The sequence below is a fragment of the Cuculus canorus genome, chromosome 17 (genome assembly GCF_017976375.1).
Source record: "Cuculus canorus isolate bCucCan1 chromosome 17, bCucCan1.pri, whole genome shotgun sequence".
Lineage (NCBI taxonomy): Eukaryota > Metazoa > Chordata > Aves > Cuculiformes > Cuculidae > Cuculus > Cuculus canorus.
Genome location: NC_071417.1, coordinates 10,011,244 through 10,030,108, shown reverse-complemented (window position 1 = coordinate 10,030,108; position 18,865 = coordinate 10,011,244). Strand labels below are relative to the sequence as shown.

Sequence of the window (18,865 nt, the reverse complement as noted above, 5' to 3'; positions counted from 1 at the left end):
GGCCCCTTAGGAAAGACCTTAAGGGTCTTGCAGGAAATCCTGCCATCCCGACACAGATCACAAGAACATTGTCACTAGCAGAATTCTGTTTATTTATTTAAAGAAAAAAAAGGCAGAAAGGTGTTTGATGGGGCTCTGAACTCTGCCAAGTGTTTGTTAGCTTTCCAGACCATAGGAAATGGAACCGACAGATCAGCACAGGCATGCTGGTGGGACGAGGGTCAGACAGTTCAACCAAAAAAACCAACCCCACCGAAGAGCACACAAAATCCCAACTAAAAGCCATCAAGAACAGTAAACCTTAAAAAACCTGAAGAACAACACCCACACCTGAAGCCAAGGAACAAGATGAGTACATTTCCCCAAGAGCCCTTATCTGTCAGGACTCCTGGGCAAGACTGTACACACTAGGTAAAAAACAAATCAGTGCACTGCGTTCCTTGCGTTCCAGCTGCTTCCCCACAGGAGGCTTCGGATCAGCCAGGCCTGAGATGACCTGCGTCAGGAGCTGGGGCCCGTGCCAAAGCCAGTGCGCTAGATTGCCGCTCTCTTGCCAACCACATTTCTTAGTGCTCTGTTTTCCTATCAGATTTTTGGAACAACAGAACTTCACTTTGCTTAAGGCTTCTCAAAGATAGCAGGAGTGGGAGGAGGACGAGAAAACCTTACCTCTCACATTCAATCCATTGTCACACGCAAACTGTGCGAACGGCGACATGTAAGTGGGATCATATGCCAGCTCGTGAGCTTGTTCAGCGATGCTTCTTGCAGTCTGCTGTATACTCTCATAGTTGGAGTTCTAAATGGATGAGGGAGCAAGGTTATTCTTATCAGGAAGGCAGCCAGTAGTTGTTTTGCTGCTGCGCATCTGTTCTGGAGACCCCTGGCTGCTGGGCCTCCCCTTCCCAGATCCGGGCGCTGGCTCCCACCTTCTCTTCCCAATGGAACCCTCCCCACCTTTTAGGTTTTATAAAATTGGGGTTAGAGCTGCAAATCTTCACAACTGCAGCCCAGACCTCCATTCCCTACCAGCAGCTACGAGGCTTGGTTTTAGAAGATTTGTAGGATCTGTTGAAGTAATTTTGTTTCACTTCGAATGGGAAGGCTTAGTTCTCTGCCCCTCTTGCTCAAACCGATAAGAGCACACGCAAGAAGGGGCACTTTAAAAGTTAGATAAGAAAAATATTTATTAAGCACACAAACTTTCTACAGATTGCATTTGAAATGCAACTTTTTCTTGTTTCAGTAATTCTGCTGCCTTCCTCCAAGACTTGCCTTGCTCAAGCCAGCAGGACACAACCACCGCTCTTTCTGTCTGTAACTGTTTTAAAATGCCTCATCGTGTCAAGACTCCTCTCTGCAGTTTGGGGAGTCAGCAGGCATTTACATGATTAACGTCTGGATGAATCAAACTGGGAACTTCAGCGCCTTTCCCAAACACACCAAAAGGTGGAGCTCAACTTTCTTCCACAAGGGAATACCATCTCCAGTATGGAGAGCAGAGCAGGATCCAGCACCCAGAGCAGTGACCTGGCTGTAGCACAAGGAACAGCCCCACAGCTCAGCGAGGAGCCCACCAGGCCCTTCCAAACATAGCAGCACCCAAGACATCATCAGCGCTGTCACCCCCTTTGCAGCCCAGACCAAAGCCCCCATGACACCCGTGCTGCAGTCGGAGCACATTCTCTCTCTCACAGCACAGCTGCAAGCAGCTCAGTTTGAGACTTGAATTCTGCGCTGAGGAGGGTCACAGTGGGGACTGCAGAGGGGAAACGGAGAGCCTGGCTGATGTGCAGAGGCCTCAGACATTTTGGCTCCGAGGAGATCTTATAGCGACCTTGCAGAACCTGAAGGGGCTACAAGAAAGCTGGGGAGGGGCTGTTTACAAAGGCTTGGAGTGATAGGACGAGGGGCAACGGGTATAAACTGGAGAGGGGCAGATTTAGACTAGATATGAGGCATTTCTTCACTATGAGAGTGGGGAGGCCCTGGCCCAGGTTGCCCAGGGAAGCTGTGGCTGCCCTATCCCTGGAGGTGTTCAAGGCCAGGTTGGATGGGCCTTGGAGCCCCTGATCCAGTGGGAGGTGTCCCTGCCCATGGCAGGGGGTAAAACTGGATGGGCTTTAAGGTCCCTTCCAACCCAAACTATTCCCTGATTCTCTGACCCACTCTCTGCCTGACACCACCTCCCAGTTACGTGGCTGCAGGCTAAGAGCAGGCAGCCTTTTTTTTTTTTCCAAACCGCACTGTAATTCTACACGTTAACCTTATTTGCATTTCATAACATCAAAACAGTTTCCTCAGGGAGGTTATACATGTTGATACCTTCTAAGTAGGCTTTCCTTTCTCTAAGTAAATAGCCTTAAGCTACATGTTCTCATCCAAATTAAAATATTTTAATGTATTTTCACTATTTAACAAGAATATTCGTGGTCACGAACTGAAATTTTTTTTTACAGAACATTAAACGTTTTCAAGCGCACACAACCCACAATTCGGGCAGCCCATACAATTACGGTTTTATAAATCTTCAGAAAAGCTTCCAATTATTTTTAAGTATACAGCTCACCCCCTCAGATAACCTATAAGGGAACGCACTATTTTCACGTCTATAATCTACAACCTGCAAGTACAGACAAAGCACAATGCGTGAGCAGCTGGCCGAAGGCAGTGCCCGCTATTGAACTTCTCTCCCCCTTCCCTTCCTTCTCTCTCTTCCATCACTCCTCAGTGACACGGTACCAGCTGCTACTCGAGAAATTTATGCTGCTTCAGGATTTGGCCTGGGTGCAGATCCAAAAGAAGGTGCTCTGGGGTCAACGTCCCTTCCCACTGCTCGCGTGAGGTAGTAACCAAAAAGTCTCTAAGCGACAGGACTTTGTGGTGGTGTAAAATACAGAAGTTACATGCATGAAAAAGAACAGTGCTAACCGTAAAGGATAAGCAGTGCAGAAGATGGAGAGATCTGGAATGCACACGCTTACCTTCAGCTTTTTAAGCTCTTGAAGAATCATGTAGTCAGGCATGTTGTCAAACAGTCCGTCTGTGGCAGTCAAAATAATGTCTCCGAGTTGGACATCAAAAGAAGTGCTATCGGCAGCATCGGGGCTGTGGGCATGACAGAGATGTTAGAGACAAGGACTTCACTTCTCACGGAGACATCAACCAACCTCAAACTACACACCAACAGCTTTTGTACTTCACTACTGTGATGTGGCTTTCTGCAAAGGGAAGGAATAATCACCAGCTGTGGAGCTTTGGCACCAGGACGGCTTGTCAAGAGAGCTACAACAGAAGAACTCTGCTTGCAAACAGGTAACGCTCCAGCTATTACGCAAAGGATTTGCATTTAAAATTCCCAGATGAACAATCCTGCAAACTAATCCGTCTCACCAGCGTATTGCCATGGAAACCATTAAGAAGAATGGCAGCTCAGGGCTTCCTTCTCACTCATCTTAAATATGTAAAAGCGCTGTACTTGAAAGGACAATTCATAACAGGAACAGCCAAAGCGCTTACGGGTTCAGAGTCACTTTCTAATGCAACGGAAGATGAAACATTGCTTGAAATCACTACCACGAGACAATAGCCAGTTGGTCTACTTATGTCTCAAGCATTACACAACACCAGGAGGAGACAGTATTTGTCTTGGCCACTAACACTGCTGCAAAGCCCGATTTTCATAAGCAGAACCTTGAGAAACCCTTCAGTTTTAAAGATTCCCCCAGGGTCTTTAAAAGGGAGAAAGCAGTGCCCCCCAAGCCGGCTGGCTATGCCAAACGGCGGAACAGCTGCTTTGCTCAACTGATTTGTAGCTTCAGGGAGGTGAAGAGAGTTAAGATTGCCTGCCTGCTCCCATTTATAGCCAAATGTAACATCTCATTGGAACAACAAATAACATAAAAAAAGGGTACTGGAGAAGCACTGCATGAGCACTAATTAACGTCAGGAACAGTGCAGAAAAAGGCCAGAAAGCTATAATCATGATTCAGAATTGAAGTGTGGGAGCTTAATTTATCTTGTGCTTTCTTTATTACGTGATGACTCAGATTACTTTGCTATCCTGACTTCCACTGGACATTATCAATTATCCTTCTGCTTTGTGTTTTTTTTGTCTTCCCGTGGATGACAGAATCTCAGAAAAATTAAGTTTTTTGCAACTCTGGAATTTCAAACAATCATTTCATCTTAGTCTAATAAAGAGGTTAGATTATCTAAGGGTTCTGATTTCTGAGTTCTGGCCTGGATTCCTCTTTGCGGTCTTTTGATGAAAGAATGAAGCCACATTAAAAAATGGTCAGGAGTCTCAACATCTTAACCAATACTTTCAAAAAGACCTGTTTTGGTATTGAAGTCCTAACCCTGCCTGCACCAGCCTTGATACTCCGGGGAATCACACCATCATTTAAGTTGGAAAAGACCCTCAAGATCCTTCAGTCCAAACCTTGTATCAAAATCTTAAGATTCCCATTGCATTCCCTGTACACTGTGGTTACTGAAGATCCCCTGATCGGCCTCCTGCATTCCGAAGAGGGACATCACTTTAATGACTGCACAAGCATTATTTCAGAGCTGTACTTTAATACTTATTTGAAAGCTGTTTTTTTCCATTCGATTTTATATTGCTGGTAAGAATTCCCAAAGTCAGAGGATGCATCGGCCTGACATTCTTAGGGGAAGACACAAGTACAAGGCTGCCTCTGAAACAACCAATTTCTGTGAACAGATTGTCCTTTCCTAATACTCTCATTTCCCAGCTTGGTGTTCTGCCAAATGGTTTTTTTGCTCGTTTTGCTCAAATACAATATGCTGTGGGAAACACAGCTATTTGGAAACACAAGTTACAGTCACATGTCCCTCTCCTCTATTCTTCAAGTCCTTACTCCCTCACTGCCAAGATATCTAAATTAGCGTACTCCAAACCAGGCTCGGGGAGTACAGACGGGACTGGGAATAAAAGCCACCGATCAGACAAGCCTCTCGTGGGGTTGAGACAGCAGTCACAGTCTTACTAGAGTGACTGTCCCGAGCAGTGCCTTCCCATGGATCAGATCATGCCCAGAGCACACCGCAGGATTTAGGAATGCCACCACAAATGATCAGCAGCTCAATAAATTCAGACTGTGCGACAGTGTGAATAGTTTGTTAAGCACAAGGTGAGAAATGTTCACATTACCTAGACAGAGAGCTGGTATAGGACCCTTTGGTTGGATCCAGCCTTAAATCCCAGCGCTACACCTCGCTACAAAGCATTGCAGCAGCGGAGCTGCGGCCTCTGGGAACTGGTCACATACACAGATGAAGTATTTCAGGTCCTCTCCCATCTTACCTGTCACTTAAGACAACTCCTTCTGCCTCTGGTGGAGCTATGGACAGCTGGAACGGAGTGTTGAAGTAATGCTGCTGCTCGTCAGACCGATGTACTACTTCTCCTCCTCTGACTACCAAAAATCCAGAATCTCCCAAGTTGGCTGTGTGTAAACGATGACTTGTTCTGTCCAGAACTACTATACAAGCTGTGCTGCTCCCTGCAAACAGAATGCAGGCACTGGCGTTAACTTATAGAAACTGCTTATTCTCCACTGAGTTGATTCACAGCCCAACTATTCAAATATTTATCAAAGCTTATAAATTGGGAGAAATGCACAATAATGCCAAAATCAATTTACACTAAAGACAGCAAAACTCCAGAAATCTTTGCAACACAAACTATGATTTTTTGTATAGAACTTACTTGTCCTGCTTTGATTTTGGTAAACACATTATGCTGACAAATGCCTCTTTTGTTCCACTTTATTTACAGTTTTCCACCCCGATGTATGTCAGCACATTCTGCTATAGGACTGGATTTACAGAAGTCACATAAAATACTGAAATTCCGAAATCATTGACCTAATGGAATTCTAGCAGCATCCATACAATACTAGGTGCTCTCCACACAGTTTCACTCATCAGCTGTAAATAAACCATGCCAAGTAAAGAACCTTTTGCAATTAAGTTTTACTTATTAATCTTGTCAGGTCATTAAATGCTCTTCCTCAGAGCACAGCTCTGCAGAGCTAGCTTCAGGTTTTTAAAAAAATAATAATCCCCGTCTCCTCTTCAGGATACAACTTTAATGAAAACATGTTTCAGAGACAAATACTACTCCATATTAAAGCAAGACAGGACAGAAACCTATCTACTCGTCAGCCACACTCAGAACTATCCCAGCCACGCTTGAGGGCATGGAGGCATTCTTGATTCATTCACTGGGAAGCAGCCACCAACTGTGCTTGAGTGCAAGCCACAGAAATAACTGTACTGCAGAGACACCCATCCACAGTGAGCCCTGCAGCAAGCAGCAATCACCTCATTTCTGCAAAGAGGACAGCGCAGCCACCAGAAGAAACACCCCTCCTGAAGAGGGCGAAATTCCACTAAAGCGCTTCTTGACTTCTGCCTGTAACCTAAACCCCGACTGGTTTCTATCCTGATGTTCTTCCAGCAGAAGATTCCAGGCACTGCTTCGTGTTGGACTGACCACAAGCTTGCAGAGAGCTAAACTCACAATCAGGCTTGCTAGTGCTCCGGTCCAGCTGGCTCCAGCAGCACCTATTCCAGATGTTTCCCTTTCTAACACAGGGAGTTCCCTGCAATCAACTTGCACTTGATTTGTTCCCTAGTGAATACTCAGGGCCTTCCTCCCTCTTACTGAGTGGTAGCAGTGCCCAAGGAAAAATTCAGGTTGTGTATGTAACAGCGTCCAAGGTTGTTCTACAAGAACAGTATTTAAATAAACGGCACAGCTTCCTCACATTCCAAGTTTTCTTTTTCTATAGTTGCTAAATTCAATTCTGATGAACTAAGACTTAAAGCACAATAGCAGCGAAAAGTTATTGCCTAATGAATCCTCCTTCGTGAAGTCTTCTCCCTTCAGTTTATTTTAAATAAACTCTAAATGCTCATTGCCACGGTAATTCCAGGGGTTTATTTCTCCTTCTAAAAATACAAAGGAGAAACGCTAAGGATCATTAGTTTCAAATTCTAACTCCATTAGCAGGGTGTAACCAGGAGGCCATGCGTGGAATGCAGATCTTGTGACTCAGCATACGCTGCTTTTCAGAATTCGAAAGGTCAAGCCAAGCAGGGCTCCCTCCGTCTACAAAGCCGCTGCGAGAGCTCTCACCAGTGGCCCACTTTGCGGACCACTCACAGCTACGTCTGCTTTGCACAAATAAGCACTACCAGACACAAAATCCTAATGTAATTACTATTTTAGTGATTCTTAAGGTCACTTCTGAGGTTTGAACCTATTCTTTAGGCATATAATGCGAGAGCATCTGTTCCCAAGCTCAGCAGACACAGTTAAATATAGCTTACACAGCACTCCCCTGGCAGAGACATTTAAGGTCAGGTGAGAAGCATGCCTACCATGCAGGGCAACGCTTTCTTGGTGCATAAGAGGTCACATGCCCTTTAGAACAGCGTTCTCTTTTCAAGGTTGTCAGTTGAGGCCAAATGTCACCTCTCTATCTGCTCACCATTCACTCCCAAGGCAGCTGGATGCCCTGTCTAAAGTCATTTGACCCAGAATATGCCAAGCGTTTAGTTTACTTTAAAAAAAAAAAAAAATCTGTAACGAATTTCCCCCAAAGGATTATAAAAATACAAGAGGGTGCCAGTGTTTGTAGGACAAACTACTTCGGTCAACCAGCTGGGTTTAAAATTCATTGGTCATAAAAGGCTGCAGGATCAGTAAGGCAAGGAATGAGCAGAACTGCATCCAATTATCGTCAGAAAATATTTTTGCTTGCATAGCTTAAGCAAAAAGCCACAACCATTAAGAGTTTTGAGCAGAGAACAGTTATTTATACACCCGTAGCAGCGAGCACAGATGCCATAGCGTACTCGGCTCCTAAGCTTGTTTGGCACACTCTCTGCGAGCACTGGTAACTCACCACCCTTCACACACAACAGCAGTTTGCCCTTTATTTTATATATATATATGTGTGTGTGTGTGGACATAAAATAAAGGATCAACTGCTATGTGTATACACACACATTCACTCCGTGCGTTATTGAATGAATCAAGATAATTTTTAAACAAAGAGAAATTAAGGATGCTACCAAGACAACCACATTCCTACACCTTTTGGTTAATTAAAAGACATTTAATTTTGGTTAATTAAGAGAAGGTAACTGCCTTCAAATTTGTTGTAGAAGCTGACAAGAGGTTTAAGCAACCTTGACCACGCACACGTCTAGGTAAAACACATCACAGATCTAATGTAAACATTCTTGCTCTCTTACCAAGCAAAGGTACTTTGTTCTGCAGCAGCTCACAATAACCTGCGGTGAGAATCCCGACAGGATTACTTGGTACAAACCGTCCTTCTTTTACTAAACGTTCACATGTTCGCATTAGAGTCCCTGAGAACTGAGAAGGGTCAACCCCATAGTCTCTCCAGCCACCTACACCATCTGCTACCCCTAGAAGAAAACAGAAAACGAGTGTTACATGAGCAGAAATGGTTTCCAAAACAAGGTCTTTCATTTTTTACATCACTTATGACAATTCAGTAATGAAAAACTGGACGTAGCACGCGCTTGAAAAACATTTTTTACTAAGAAAAAAAATTTCAGAGTATTTTTAAGGTAAATTCTGACATCAGCTCCTAGGCAAATCTCTAAATAATCACTTGAATTGCTGAAGAAAAGGTAAAAATCCAATGCTGAGAACTTTCAAAGGAGGCTGACTTCACTAGAGAACAACTAACTAATCAGGGGATTCAATCACATTAACCTTCATTATTTTGAACTTCCTCAACTGGCTTTAATGATAAGAGTCAAACACTGTTGGAAGGTTTTGTTTATGAGACAAAAGCACTTCTATTTGGAAATTTTTCCTCAAATCCTTTTGATCCTCAGCATGTAAGGGCCCGACCATTCTAAGCACAGGTCTCCGTAACATAATAAAGCTAAAATATCTTCAGGATAAAGGCACGAGGACCAATTTCAGAGCTCAGATTAAGCCGAAGAACAGCCTCAGGGAAAAATGCCACCACTAACGAAGACAGAATTTGACTGAGAAGGTAAACCAAAGTTTGCCTCATCTACAAATGCCCTTCACACCGGATACCATCTGAAACCGAGACCGAAGGTTTAGAGCTGACCTTGGCATGAACTCTAATCTGACAGGAGGTTATAGCCAGATTCTGAACAGCCTATCAGCATTAATCAGATTTCTCCCAAAAATAGTGCACAACCTTTCAGACACCTGCTTTGTCTGTTTGCCTTCTCCAAAGAACGCCAGAGGAAAGCAGATCCCTGTATTCTCTTGGGACCAGACCCTGGGAAGAAACTGGTTCAAAAGCAAGCCCTGACATTCTCGGAAATGCCATTTCTGGTTCCTTCAAGAACGAACTAATCCTCTCTTCAGAAGTCCCACAACTTCAGGTTAATGCTGGATTAACCCTTTGTGTTCTGCTGCCACACAGACAAGGCTAGAGTAAGAGGTCACCAAGAAAAAGTTCTACAACTTGGAACAGACACCAAGCTGCGGTTCAGCTGACGACGCCTGTTTTACATGAAGTTGCCAGATGAATGTATTTTTCCCTTTAGTATGAACACAATCCAGATGCACTTTTGTGAGCTCCATACAGCATCGTCTCACAGGGTTAATGCAATGAAAAGATGATGTCTGACAACTGCTCTCCAAAGCTTTTGGCTCCTAAGGTGGCTACAAAACAAACCCATCAGAACTTACCAGTTCCCTCAAGTGATCAGTAACCATTTTTGCACTGGTCTTCTTGGGAAATGCTTGAAGAGAAACACCACAGCCTCAGTACTGAGCACAAGACACCACAGCAAGCACCTGATATGATTCATTATCAAAACCCATCTCAATCTTTAAAGCAAAAATAAGAGCACGCTGCCTTATTTTCTTTGCTCACTTCTTTCTTCAGGCACAAAATCTGACTCTGTAATCACAGTAGCACATTTCATACTCTATCTTAAGCCATGAAATGGCTTTGTCTCTCCGCCTTTCTGCCTGCTTTTTGCAAGCCATAAACAGCTTTAAGCACATTCTGCCAGTGCATCCAAAGTAATCACCCTTGGGGCTGTCCACGTGGAGGTCCTCTGAGCTTGGTACCACACCTAAAAGAACACAATGCCTGCTCAAGAATCACCCAGTTGTGCACTCCTCCTCTGGAGCTGGCACTGGCTTCATTCACAAGCAGGCCCCGGTGTTTGCTTCCACTGCGACACCTCCAGGATCCTTCCTCAGCTTACTAACTCATGTACCACCCCTGGCAATGATTTCCCCTCCTTGCCCAAGATGAACAACATGGTTGTTTTTTTTTTTGCAAAAGTTTGTGTTTTTTTCCCTCTCTTTCTTTTTAAACTGTATCTTGAATTTAAGCTAAATGACCTTGTTGGCTCTCAAAGTATGGCTCGTGAGCAGCGCCACAGCAGTCAAATGCTTCCTCCTCCTCCGGCACAGAGCCAGGAGTTACTGCTGCCACTGAGCCCGGCGGCAGAACACCGGCAAAGCAGCCTCGTACCATGGAGAAAACATCCACCTTGATTGGTTTTGCCTTAAAACAACATTTTTACGTTCCCTCATTTCTTTAGCCATCCTGTCCCACCTTCAGCATGGTTTTAAAGTACAACCAGTACCTCTACATTCTACATTCTCAACATAAACTAAACAGTTTTATGGGAAAATTATTATATGATTTGAAAACTAATCGAACAAACATTATTGACACGGATGAAATAGAAATGAGAATAAAGTTTAAGAAAACTTGTGATATTTGATACATAGCAAACAAGGAGCAAAACTCTTTGTGAGCTATTTCGAACTCCAGAAGTGGCAAGAATTAAAACCTCAACTCATAAAAATGGATTTTTTTTTAATATAATAGCATGTTTTTCCTTCTACCACACCAAAAGGAAAATTCAAAGGTACTGCTATTAGCAATGCTAGGTTTGATTCACTTCCATTATCTTTGTTTTCATCTAAGACAAAAAAGATATTGAAAACATTCAAAATACCTACTGTTTTAATGTTTCACCATAAAATATCGCCCTCCAGTATCCACCATTTGACTTCAAATACCCATCTTATAAAATAGAATCACCAGACAAGACAAAACCCATGGCTGAGAAGGATTACTGAAATGGAACTGAGCACAATCCTTGTTTTTTTTCTAAGCTATTCAGTAAATTGGAAAATTTTAGAGTAAGACTTTTTCTTTGGCTGTTTCCCATTCAGGCCTGTGCAGAAGTGACACGAACGTCCACGTGACACACTGAAACGCCCGTGGCTGGATGAACAACAATGTAAATAAAGCAATCGAACGTTTCACAATAAATTATTTCCAAAGAAGAAACACTTCCGAAGTATTTAAGTATGTTATGGAGACCTTTCAGAAGAGTTGAGAGTTAACACTCCACTTCATTGCCTTCTGCTGGAAAATACACAAATACTACTGCCAGATTAAATACTCCCTGCATGTGTCAGTCCAAAATCTGGCTCTTTCTAACTTCTTAAAGACTCCGTGCATCAAGATCTCTCAGAGGGAGCCGAAACGAAGTTTCACAACAAAGCACAAGTGACAGATGCTGCCGAGCAAGTGTAGATACTGGCACTGAAACTCATTAATATTTATTGGGGATAAAACACCAGTTGAAATGCAAACATGAAGTCGTTTTGACTGCCAACGCCTAAGGTGTTAAACACAATTTTAACTGCAGAAGCCCAGGGAACAGCTAGCCAGTGCCAAGGGCTTTTCACCACACACTTCTAAGTTGTATCCAGATGTTCTATCTAGTTCAGAGCAAATATAAACCAAGCAGGCTTAAAGTTCAGAACAAACCCAGGGCACTGATCAACCCCTGTTTAATATAAATAGTGGTGTGAGTGGAAGTTCTGGCTAGCTGGCAAACTAACCTGCCCGTGGTCAGAGTCCAGAAGTACCACCTGGTCCTGAAAATCACTCGGAAGATGGATCTTCTCGAACATTGCATCAGCTAAGAATAATAACCGCACGCAGAGGAACCAGACAGGCACAAATGCGCCAGCGGGAATTGCTTCTGCATACAGCCACAATTAACTCTGGAAGACACTCCACGCACCCTACTGAGCTTCAAATTTCTTGAGATCCTCACCTGAATTAGCAATGAATCCCTGATACAAGAATGGGGAAAGGGTACACCCGTGACTGAATTTATATCGCATCAAATACAGAAGAAAGCACCTTACTACCATTTTAGCCTTTCTGCTGCACTACACAAGTTTGAAATACAGCAACTAATATTTGTCAACATCAGAACTGACAAAAACTGATAAGGGTTATTGCTTTATCAGTGATGAGATAAAGCACACATCTAGACAGGGTCTCCATCCCAAAGCAAGTCACACATTCAAAGGCAGCACTAACTCTCCCATCCCAGCAGCTTCCCTGGCAGCCTGAGTGGATCACGATGTTAGAGCTGAACACTGCCTACTCCCCGCTAAGGTTTTGACAAAGAAATAACCTGGTTAAATACAAAACCCTGACGGCAGCTGGTGTGTGACTGACAACTAGCTACAAGAGAAAAAGTTACTTGCTCACAATGTGCACTTTACAAGCTCCAGAAGACCTTAAACTACCTTTGCAAGAAGCAAAGTAGGAGATGATGCTGAAGAACAGACTGAAGGAGAAGTAAGGCACTGAAAACATTAAATTGTGCACCTACTTCCAGGGAAAAGCAGCAGTTCCATACATCTACTTCCCCTGCTATAGTACACTGTGGTTCCTGAAACAGGTTTTTGACAGTCAGATCTCTTATCTATTTTATTTAAGCCCAAGAAATCACTCGGGGGATTTGGGAGCTACAGAAGAACACTGAACTATTATTTCTTTCTGAACCTTTTGTAAAAGTTTCCCTGCAGAGCTATAACTGTTTAATCTCGCAAGGTGTTGTGCAACCATGGAACTTACTTTCACAGCTGAGCTGCTACCGGCGTTGGCACTCGAATGCTGCCAAGGGACGGGTACCACAGGCAGACATCGGCCAAGCCAAGAGGGTAATGCTTAAGGCCTGAACAATCTCAGGCCCCAGTACTGATAGCACAGACGAACCAAAGCACTGACAGATTTCTGCAATATAGGTATGAGTAATGCCTCACCTACTGCACTGTGTTCAGCTTTGCCCGTTTCCTTCTATGATTTCTGACAGAACCTGCTTTCTGATCAAGCTCAGATCTGCACATGAATGGGAAATCGTCTGCTATCAACACATATCAACAGTAAAAAAATAAGTCTTTAATTGCAAATTCTGATCAGAACATGTTGCGTGCAATGCCTTTCCAGGAACCAAGTTTTGGTTTCATTCTCAGAAAAAGAGCTACCACATTTGTTTTAGTTTCGTTCTCAGAAAAAGAGCTACCATATTTCTAAGAGGTTACATTGAATACTACGTAAGAATATCTCTGCTGACATTGGAATCAACTGTACCGACAAGAATTTCAGCACAATTGTTAAAGGAGATGTTTCTCAATAATCTGCAAATTTTCTACAAATTACAGTATTTCTGCTCCAGTGTTAAGAAGAAAAGTTCATCTGGCCTCTTACAGACTAAGTCACATACACAATCTTTTTCAAATCACTGCCTGCTCCCTCTAAGATGTTCCCAGTTCTCCCAGTACAGTAGGTGAAAGGCCACTGCGAAGCAAGCAGGTGACTTGCCTCCTTCAGCGTGGTAAGTTGTGATAAGACAGCAATCTCTAATAGGTGTGATACCAAATAAACCACCTGACAGTCTTTTATGACCTTGAGGTGTTAAAGGAAGAATCTCTTCCTCTGTATTTGCCAGAACTACCCTGACATTTCACCTACAAATCCTTTTACCTTCTGTAATTGACTTTTCTTGATGACATTGTGACTAACAGTATTCCAGAGGCTTTGCCACTCTAGAGGTTTTCATACCTCCTACATGGGCTGCTGATAAACTTCATTTTCAAACAAATTACAACTCCTTTCAGTTTAGAGCAGCTGCCCTACAACAATCCCCATCCACCCCCCTAAAAAAAACTAAAATCAAGTTTTGCAGCAGCTACAGCAGTTGCTAGATTTTAACTTTGCAGTGGACAAACAGCACTCTGCTGCCAGACAGTTCTTTTCCTACGACTGCTGGGGGACAGAAATAGTTTGGAAGACTCGTTAACTCACATTGGCTACACCCAAACTTCTACCCAGCACAGACGTTGTACAAGAGATGCTGTCACGGGATGCACATCGGTTGCTGCAATGTTTCAATAATGAGTCACACAACGGCTTGGAAAATCCATAAAAAAGCTAGCAAAGACATCAGGAGCGTGATAAGGCAGGAATGAGCAAGAAAAGGCAGATCACAACAACAGAAAAAATCATCAGCACGAGACACCACAAAACTTATAAACGAGTTTCAATGATTAGTTTTGTTAGCAAAGTGAAATGTTCGTATCAAGCGAATAAGTTCCTTTTAAAAATCTGTGGTTTGTTCCCTATGCAGCACAAATTCTACTCGCCTGCTAATCAGGAAAAGGCAGAGGTGTCTGTTTCTGAAGAGTTTTGGTTTTGCACGCCTGCAGATGTGGAGAAGTACACAGTGCCTGGCAGGTCTCAAGATGTCTGAGGATCTGGCAAATCAGGATACTGACAGCGAGCACATAAAAAGATACAATATGGTACAACAGCAGCAAAAAGGAAATATGAGCCTGAATCATAAAGCTCCAGAGACTGTTAGTAGTAAGGCCTTTTCCTTTTCTCAAGGCAACCCCAAAAGAAACACTTTTGAGTTTCTTTTTTCTCCTTGTGCTCAGAATGGGAAAAAAAACATGCAAATTTAACAGGTATGTGCCAGAAAAAGGTAAAAATAAGAGATAAAACCTCCAGGGATTCAAGCACACTAGTAAGAAGCCTCACCAAGCCTTTAAGAGCTATCGGAGGACTTGAAATCATGAATCTTTGCAGGCCTTCTGTTGATCTTACTATGAAAGGATGAAACATGAATTAGAAGATACTGTTAGGTTTTCAGCCCTCAGACTACACAGTATACATAGAACAAAAGAAGTGTTTAGCATTGTTCTATCAGCTGTAAACACACTGCCTCCTCAACTTTTGTTTGACTTAAGAAAATGAATCCCCAAGCGCTTGTGCCAAACTGCTGGGAGTAGCTCGTTCACTTTTACACCACACCCAGCCCCATCCCATACAGGCTTGTTTCCCATTTATTGATTCTAGACAAGACTGGCATGGAGAGATTTTAAATTGATCATCCGGCACGGCTTTGTTGATGATGACAACTAGGGCAGACTAACTCCAAGCGACACTCTTGAAATTCACTGTTCTCTAAAAGCCTTGATAGCGTGTGTCCATGGCTAAAACAACTTCAGCCTCTATTAAACTAATACTGAAAAATGAAGCTTAAAAAGCAATAGTTCAGCTTTCAGTTTTGTTGGGGTGCAGAGCTCAGCAGATATTGAGTTCGCACAAAATTTATGAGGGTATTTGAAAAATAGGTACAGAACGTCTGATTTGTGATGACTGCGAGGAATGGAGGGCAGGAAAACATTGGTGCTGAAACTTTTTGCAGCAGTATAGAAGAGCTGTCTGAGAATGGGAGAGCAAAGAGACAATCGTAGCAGCACGAACAAGGAGAAAACTACTATGCCTGTAAACTCAGGAACTACAGAAAAGCATCAAATTAGACTATATCAACACCCAGAGTGTTACTGTTTGCAGAATGTACAGTGATCTCAAGGTTTTTTTGCTTCATACATTAGAAAAGCAATAAAAGGCTAACATGAAATAGCTTTACTGGGAGGAAAAAACCCACAACAGCTTTTCTATTTAAATTACTTTCTTCTGGGTACTGAAGACATCCCAGTCTGAAGCTTTCTTTGCTGTTTGATCCTTAAGTGGAGTTACAACTCTGTCTGTTTTCAAGTTGCCATGAAAATTAATGCAAAGACCAACTTAGACATGCCATTCTCTGTTGATTCCAGCAGGAAGACAGGACAAGCTGTAGGCTCACATACAGTAATTACCAAATAAGGCCAAAACCCCCCAAACATCATTAAATGGCTCTAAATCTAACGGCTTCCTCACGCAAAGAGTCCACCTATAAGTAGACCGCGTTTCTCTTAGGGGCAAATACCGATCGCTCAGCTATTTATCAGTGTTGGCCTGGTGTGAACTTTAAAGGCAGCCAGCCTGGGTCACATGTTAAAGCAAAGTTGTCCAACAGCTAATTCTAACAGAAAAGTTTCTCTGGAACAGGCTCAACAGAAAAGTTGCAAATTACCTAAAATGCTTTGACCTGTTTTCACACATTAAAAGCAGTAAAATCATCCTTGGAGTAAGTGCTCCTTTGAGAAGGATCAGCAATGCTGTTACCTACCACCAAATTAGAGAAAAAAAGGTCTCAGCTATATTAAATGTCAACCAACGACAATGACAGCACCAAAGGGTGAAGATTCACCAAGCATCGTCACATCATGAGACGCTGTAGTGCAATCCTAACAGTGTTAAATGAAAAAAATACCCCCCCAAAACACGGGCAGGGGGAGGAAGGTGTTGGGTTTTTTTTTTTAAGTCAAAGTTCTGGGAAAATTTACTTCTGCCGGTTGCTCGGAAACAAACTTTTGCAGAGTGTCAGCCAAATTCCACCTTGACTACAGAGGAGAAAGGTCAAGCGCTGCCAAAAGCAAAGCTACTCACAAAGTGAAGGTTCCGCTGATTATCTATAATTATTCACTACTTTTAAAATCTGAATCCTTAAGATTCATTTTAGACGCGAATCCAAGCCCGGGAGCGCAATCGGGACAGGACAAACAGTGAAGCTGAAGTTTGACATTTGAAGCCTGTCTCAATGTCACTTTGCCTCTCCCTGGACAAGGACACGGCAGGCACTAAAACAGGGAAGTGTTTGCTTCCATGATCCTCTCTGCGGAAACGCAAGGCGTGCAGACGGGGTTTTAAGGGCTCACAGAAAGGGAAACGCAAGGGAAAAAACACACTTTTGGAGCCATGGGGCCTCAGGGGCACCCACAGGAGAAACCTCAACACCCAGCACCCCATCCCACAGGCAAGGTGAGCGCAGAGGGCTGCAAAGCTTCTCTGGGAAAGCAAAAAATAAGAACTGAGGGTGACGTTTGCAGGTGAAACTGATACCGAAAACACCAGCAAATAAAACTCTCTAAGGCTCTTTTTGGAGTTTTATAAAACAAGGAGCCTTTACCAGGCCTGGGCACCACGAGGGAGCGATTCCATGTGCAGCAAGACAGGAGCTGGGGGCAGAATCTATTTCCCACTCACATGCATGTATATAAAGTTCCCCAGAAACCTCACGGACGTTCTATTACTTTCCAAGGTCTAAATTTAATGTTATGAAACTTTGCAACAATCAAACCACTTGCTAATTTGGAGCTTTGGCTCCAGCTCTGCCTGACCTCGCACCTGAGATAGGAAGAAAACTCCAAATAGAGGTGATTACAGAAGAAGACACCTCTGTTCAGCACAGATCATACTGAACACGAGGTGTTAGCATCTTGGAGAAATGAACAGCGTCTGGGAAAAAAAGAACTGTCTAAAGATAAAATGTTCTCAGAGGGACGTCCTGTCTAAGTTACTTTGAAAGTTACAATCACTTCGATGAAACTTTACTTTAGCTTAAGTAAAAAATATTCCACTTTTTGTAACAGTAACAACTTCTTGTATCAAAACTGGTTCCTTTGTCGGTAAAGAAGAAGAGAGAGAAAGGGGGGACTGAGGGGGGGGACAGGGGGAAGGGAGGGAGGACAGAGGGGAGAAAGAGAGAGGGAGGACAGAGGGGAGAGAGAGGGACGGAGGACAGAGGGGAGAGAGAGAGGGAGGACAGAGGGGAGAAAGAGAGAGGGAGGACAGAGGGGAGAAAGAGAGAGGGAGGACAGAGGGGAGAAAGAGAGAGGGAGGACAGAGGGGAGAAAGAGAGAGGGAGGACAGAGGGGAGAGAGAGAGGGAGGACAGAGGGGAGAGAGAGAGGGAGGACAGAGGGGAGAGAGAGAGGGAGGACAGAGGGGAGAGAGAGAGGGAGGGAGGGCAGGAGGGGAGAAAGAGGGAGGGAGGGCAGGAGGGGAGAGAGAGGGAGGGAGGGCAGGAGGGGAGAGAGAGGGAGGGAGGGCAGGAGGGGAGAGAGAGTGAAGAGAGAGAGAGGGAGAACAGAGGGAAGAGAGAGAGGGAAGAGAGAGAGAGGGAGAACAGAGGGAAGAGAGAGAGGGAAGAGAGAGAGAGACGGAGGACAGAGGGAAGAGAGAGAGAGGGAGGGCAGAAGAGGAGAGAGAGAGAGGGAGGACAGGAGAGAAGAGACAGTATGAAGACAGAGAGAGGGAGGACAGAGGCGGGGGGGGAGAGAGAGGCCGGCTCTTACCCAGCACGTCTGCCGTCCGGTGCCGGGCCACGAAGCAGGCGTCATCCCCGTAGCACATGCCTTTCTTGAGGATGCCCTTGCGGAAATCCTTGCCGAAGCCGCAGCTGGCCGTCACCAGGCTGTAGTCGCGGGAATCCGTCTGGGAGAGGCCGCCCAGCACCGCCCTGGCCACCAGCCTGCCGTAGGAGAGCACCGAGAACATGGCGTGGGAGCAGCCCAGCGCCAGCACCGCGGGCAGCCACCGCCGCAGCCGCCTCGCCGCCTGCCAGCGCCCGCCGCACCGCGCCAGCCTGGCCCCCTCGCGCCGCGCCCCCGCCGCGGGGAGGGCTTTGCCTGCGCCCCCGCCCAGGGGAACCGGGCGCGCTCCGAGCCCGCTGCGCTGCGGTCAGAGCCGCCGGGGCCGCCCCCGCGCCGCGCCGCCCGTCGCCGCCGCCGCCATCTTCCC

At 44.5% G+C, this 18,865-nt stretch overlaps 1 protein-coding gene across 1 annotated transcript in view; it reads right to left on the bottom strand.

Annotated features, from left to right (window-relative positions):
• The window catches only part of PPTC7 (protein phosphatase targeting COQ7), a 23,109-nt gene extending 4,244 nt beyond the window's left edge, over nucleotides 1-18,865 (bottom strand). The window contains exons 1-5 of the mRNA XM_054082869.1: nucleotides 18,421-18,865; nucleotides 8,293-8,472; nucleotides 5,330-5,528; nucleotides 2,985-3,108; nucleotides 670-799 (exon numbers count right to left, since the gene is read on the bottom strand). Coding sequence (XP_053938844.1) covers nucleotides 670-799; nucleotides 2,985-3,108; nucleotides 5,330-5,528; nucleotides 8,293-8,472; nucleotides 18,421-18,622 — 835 coding nt within the window. The 5' untranslated portion in view covers nucleotides 18,623-18,865. The remainder of the gene's footprint in view (nucleotides 1-669; nucleotides 800-2,984; nucleotides 3,109-5,329; nucleotides 5,529-8,292; nucleotides 8,473-18,420) is intronic.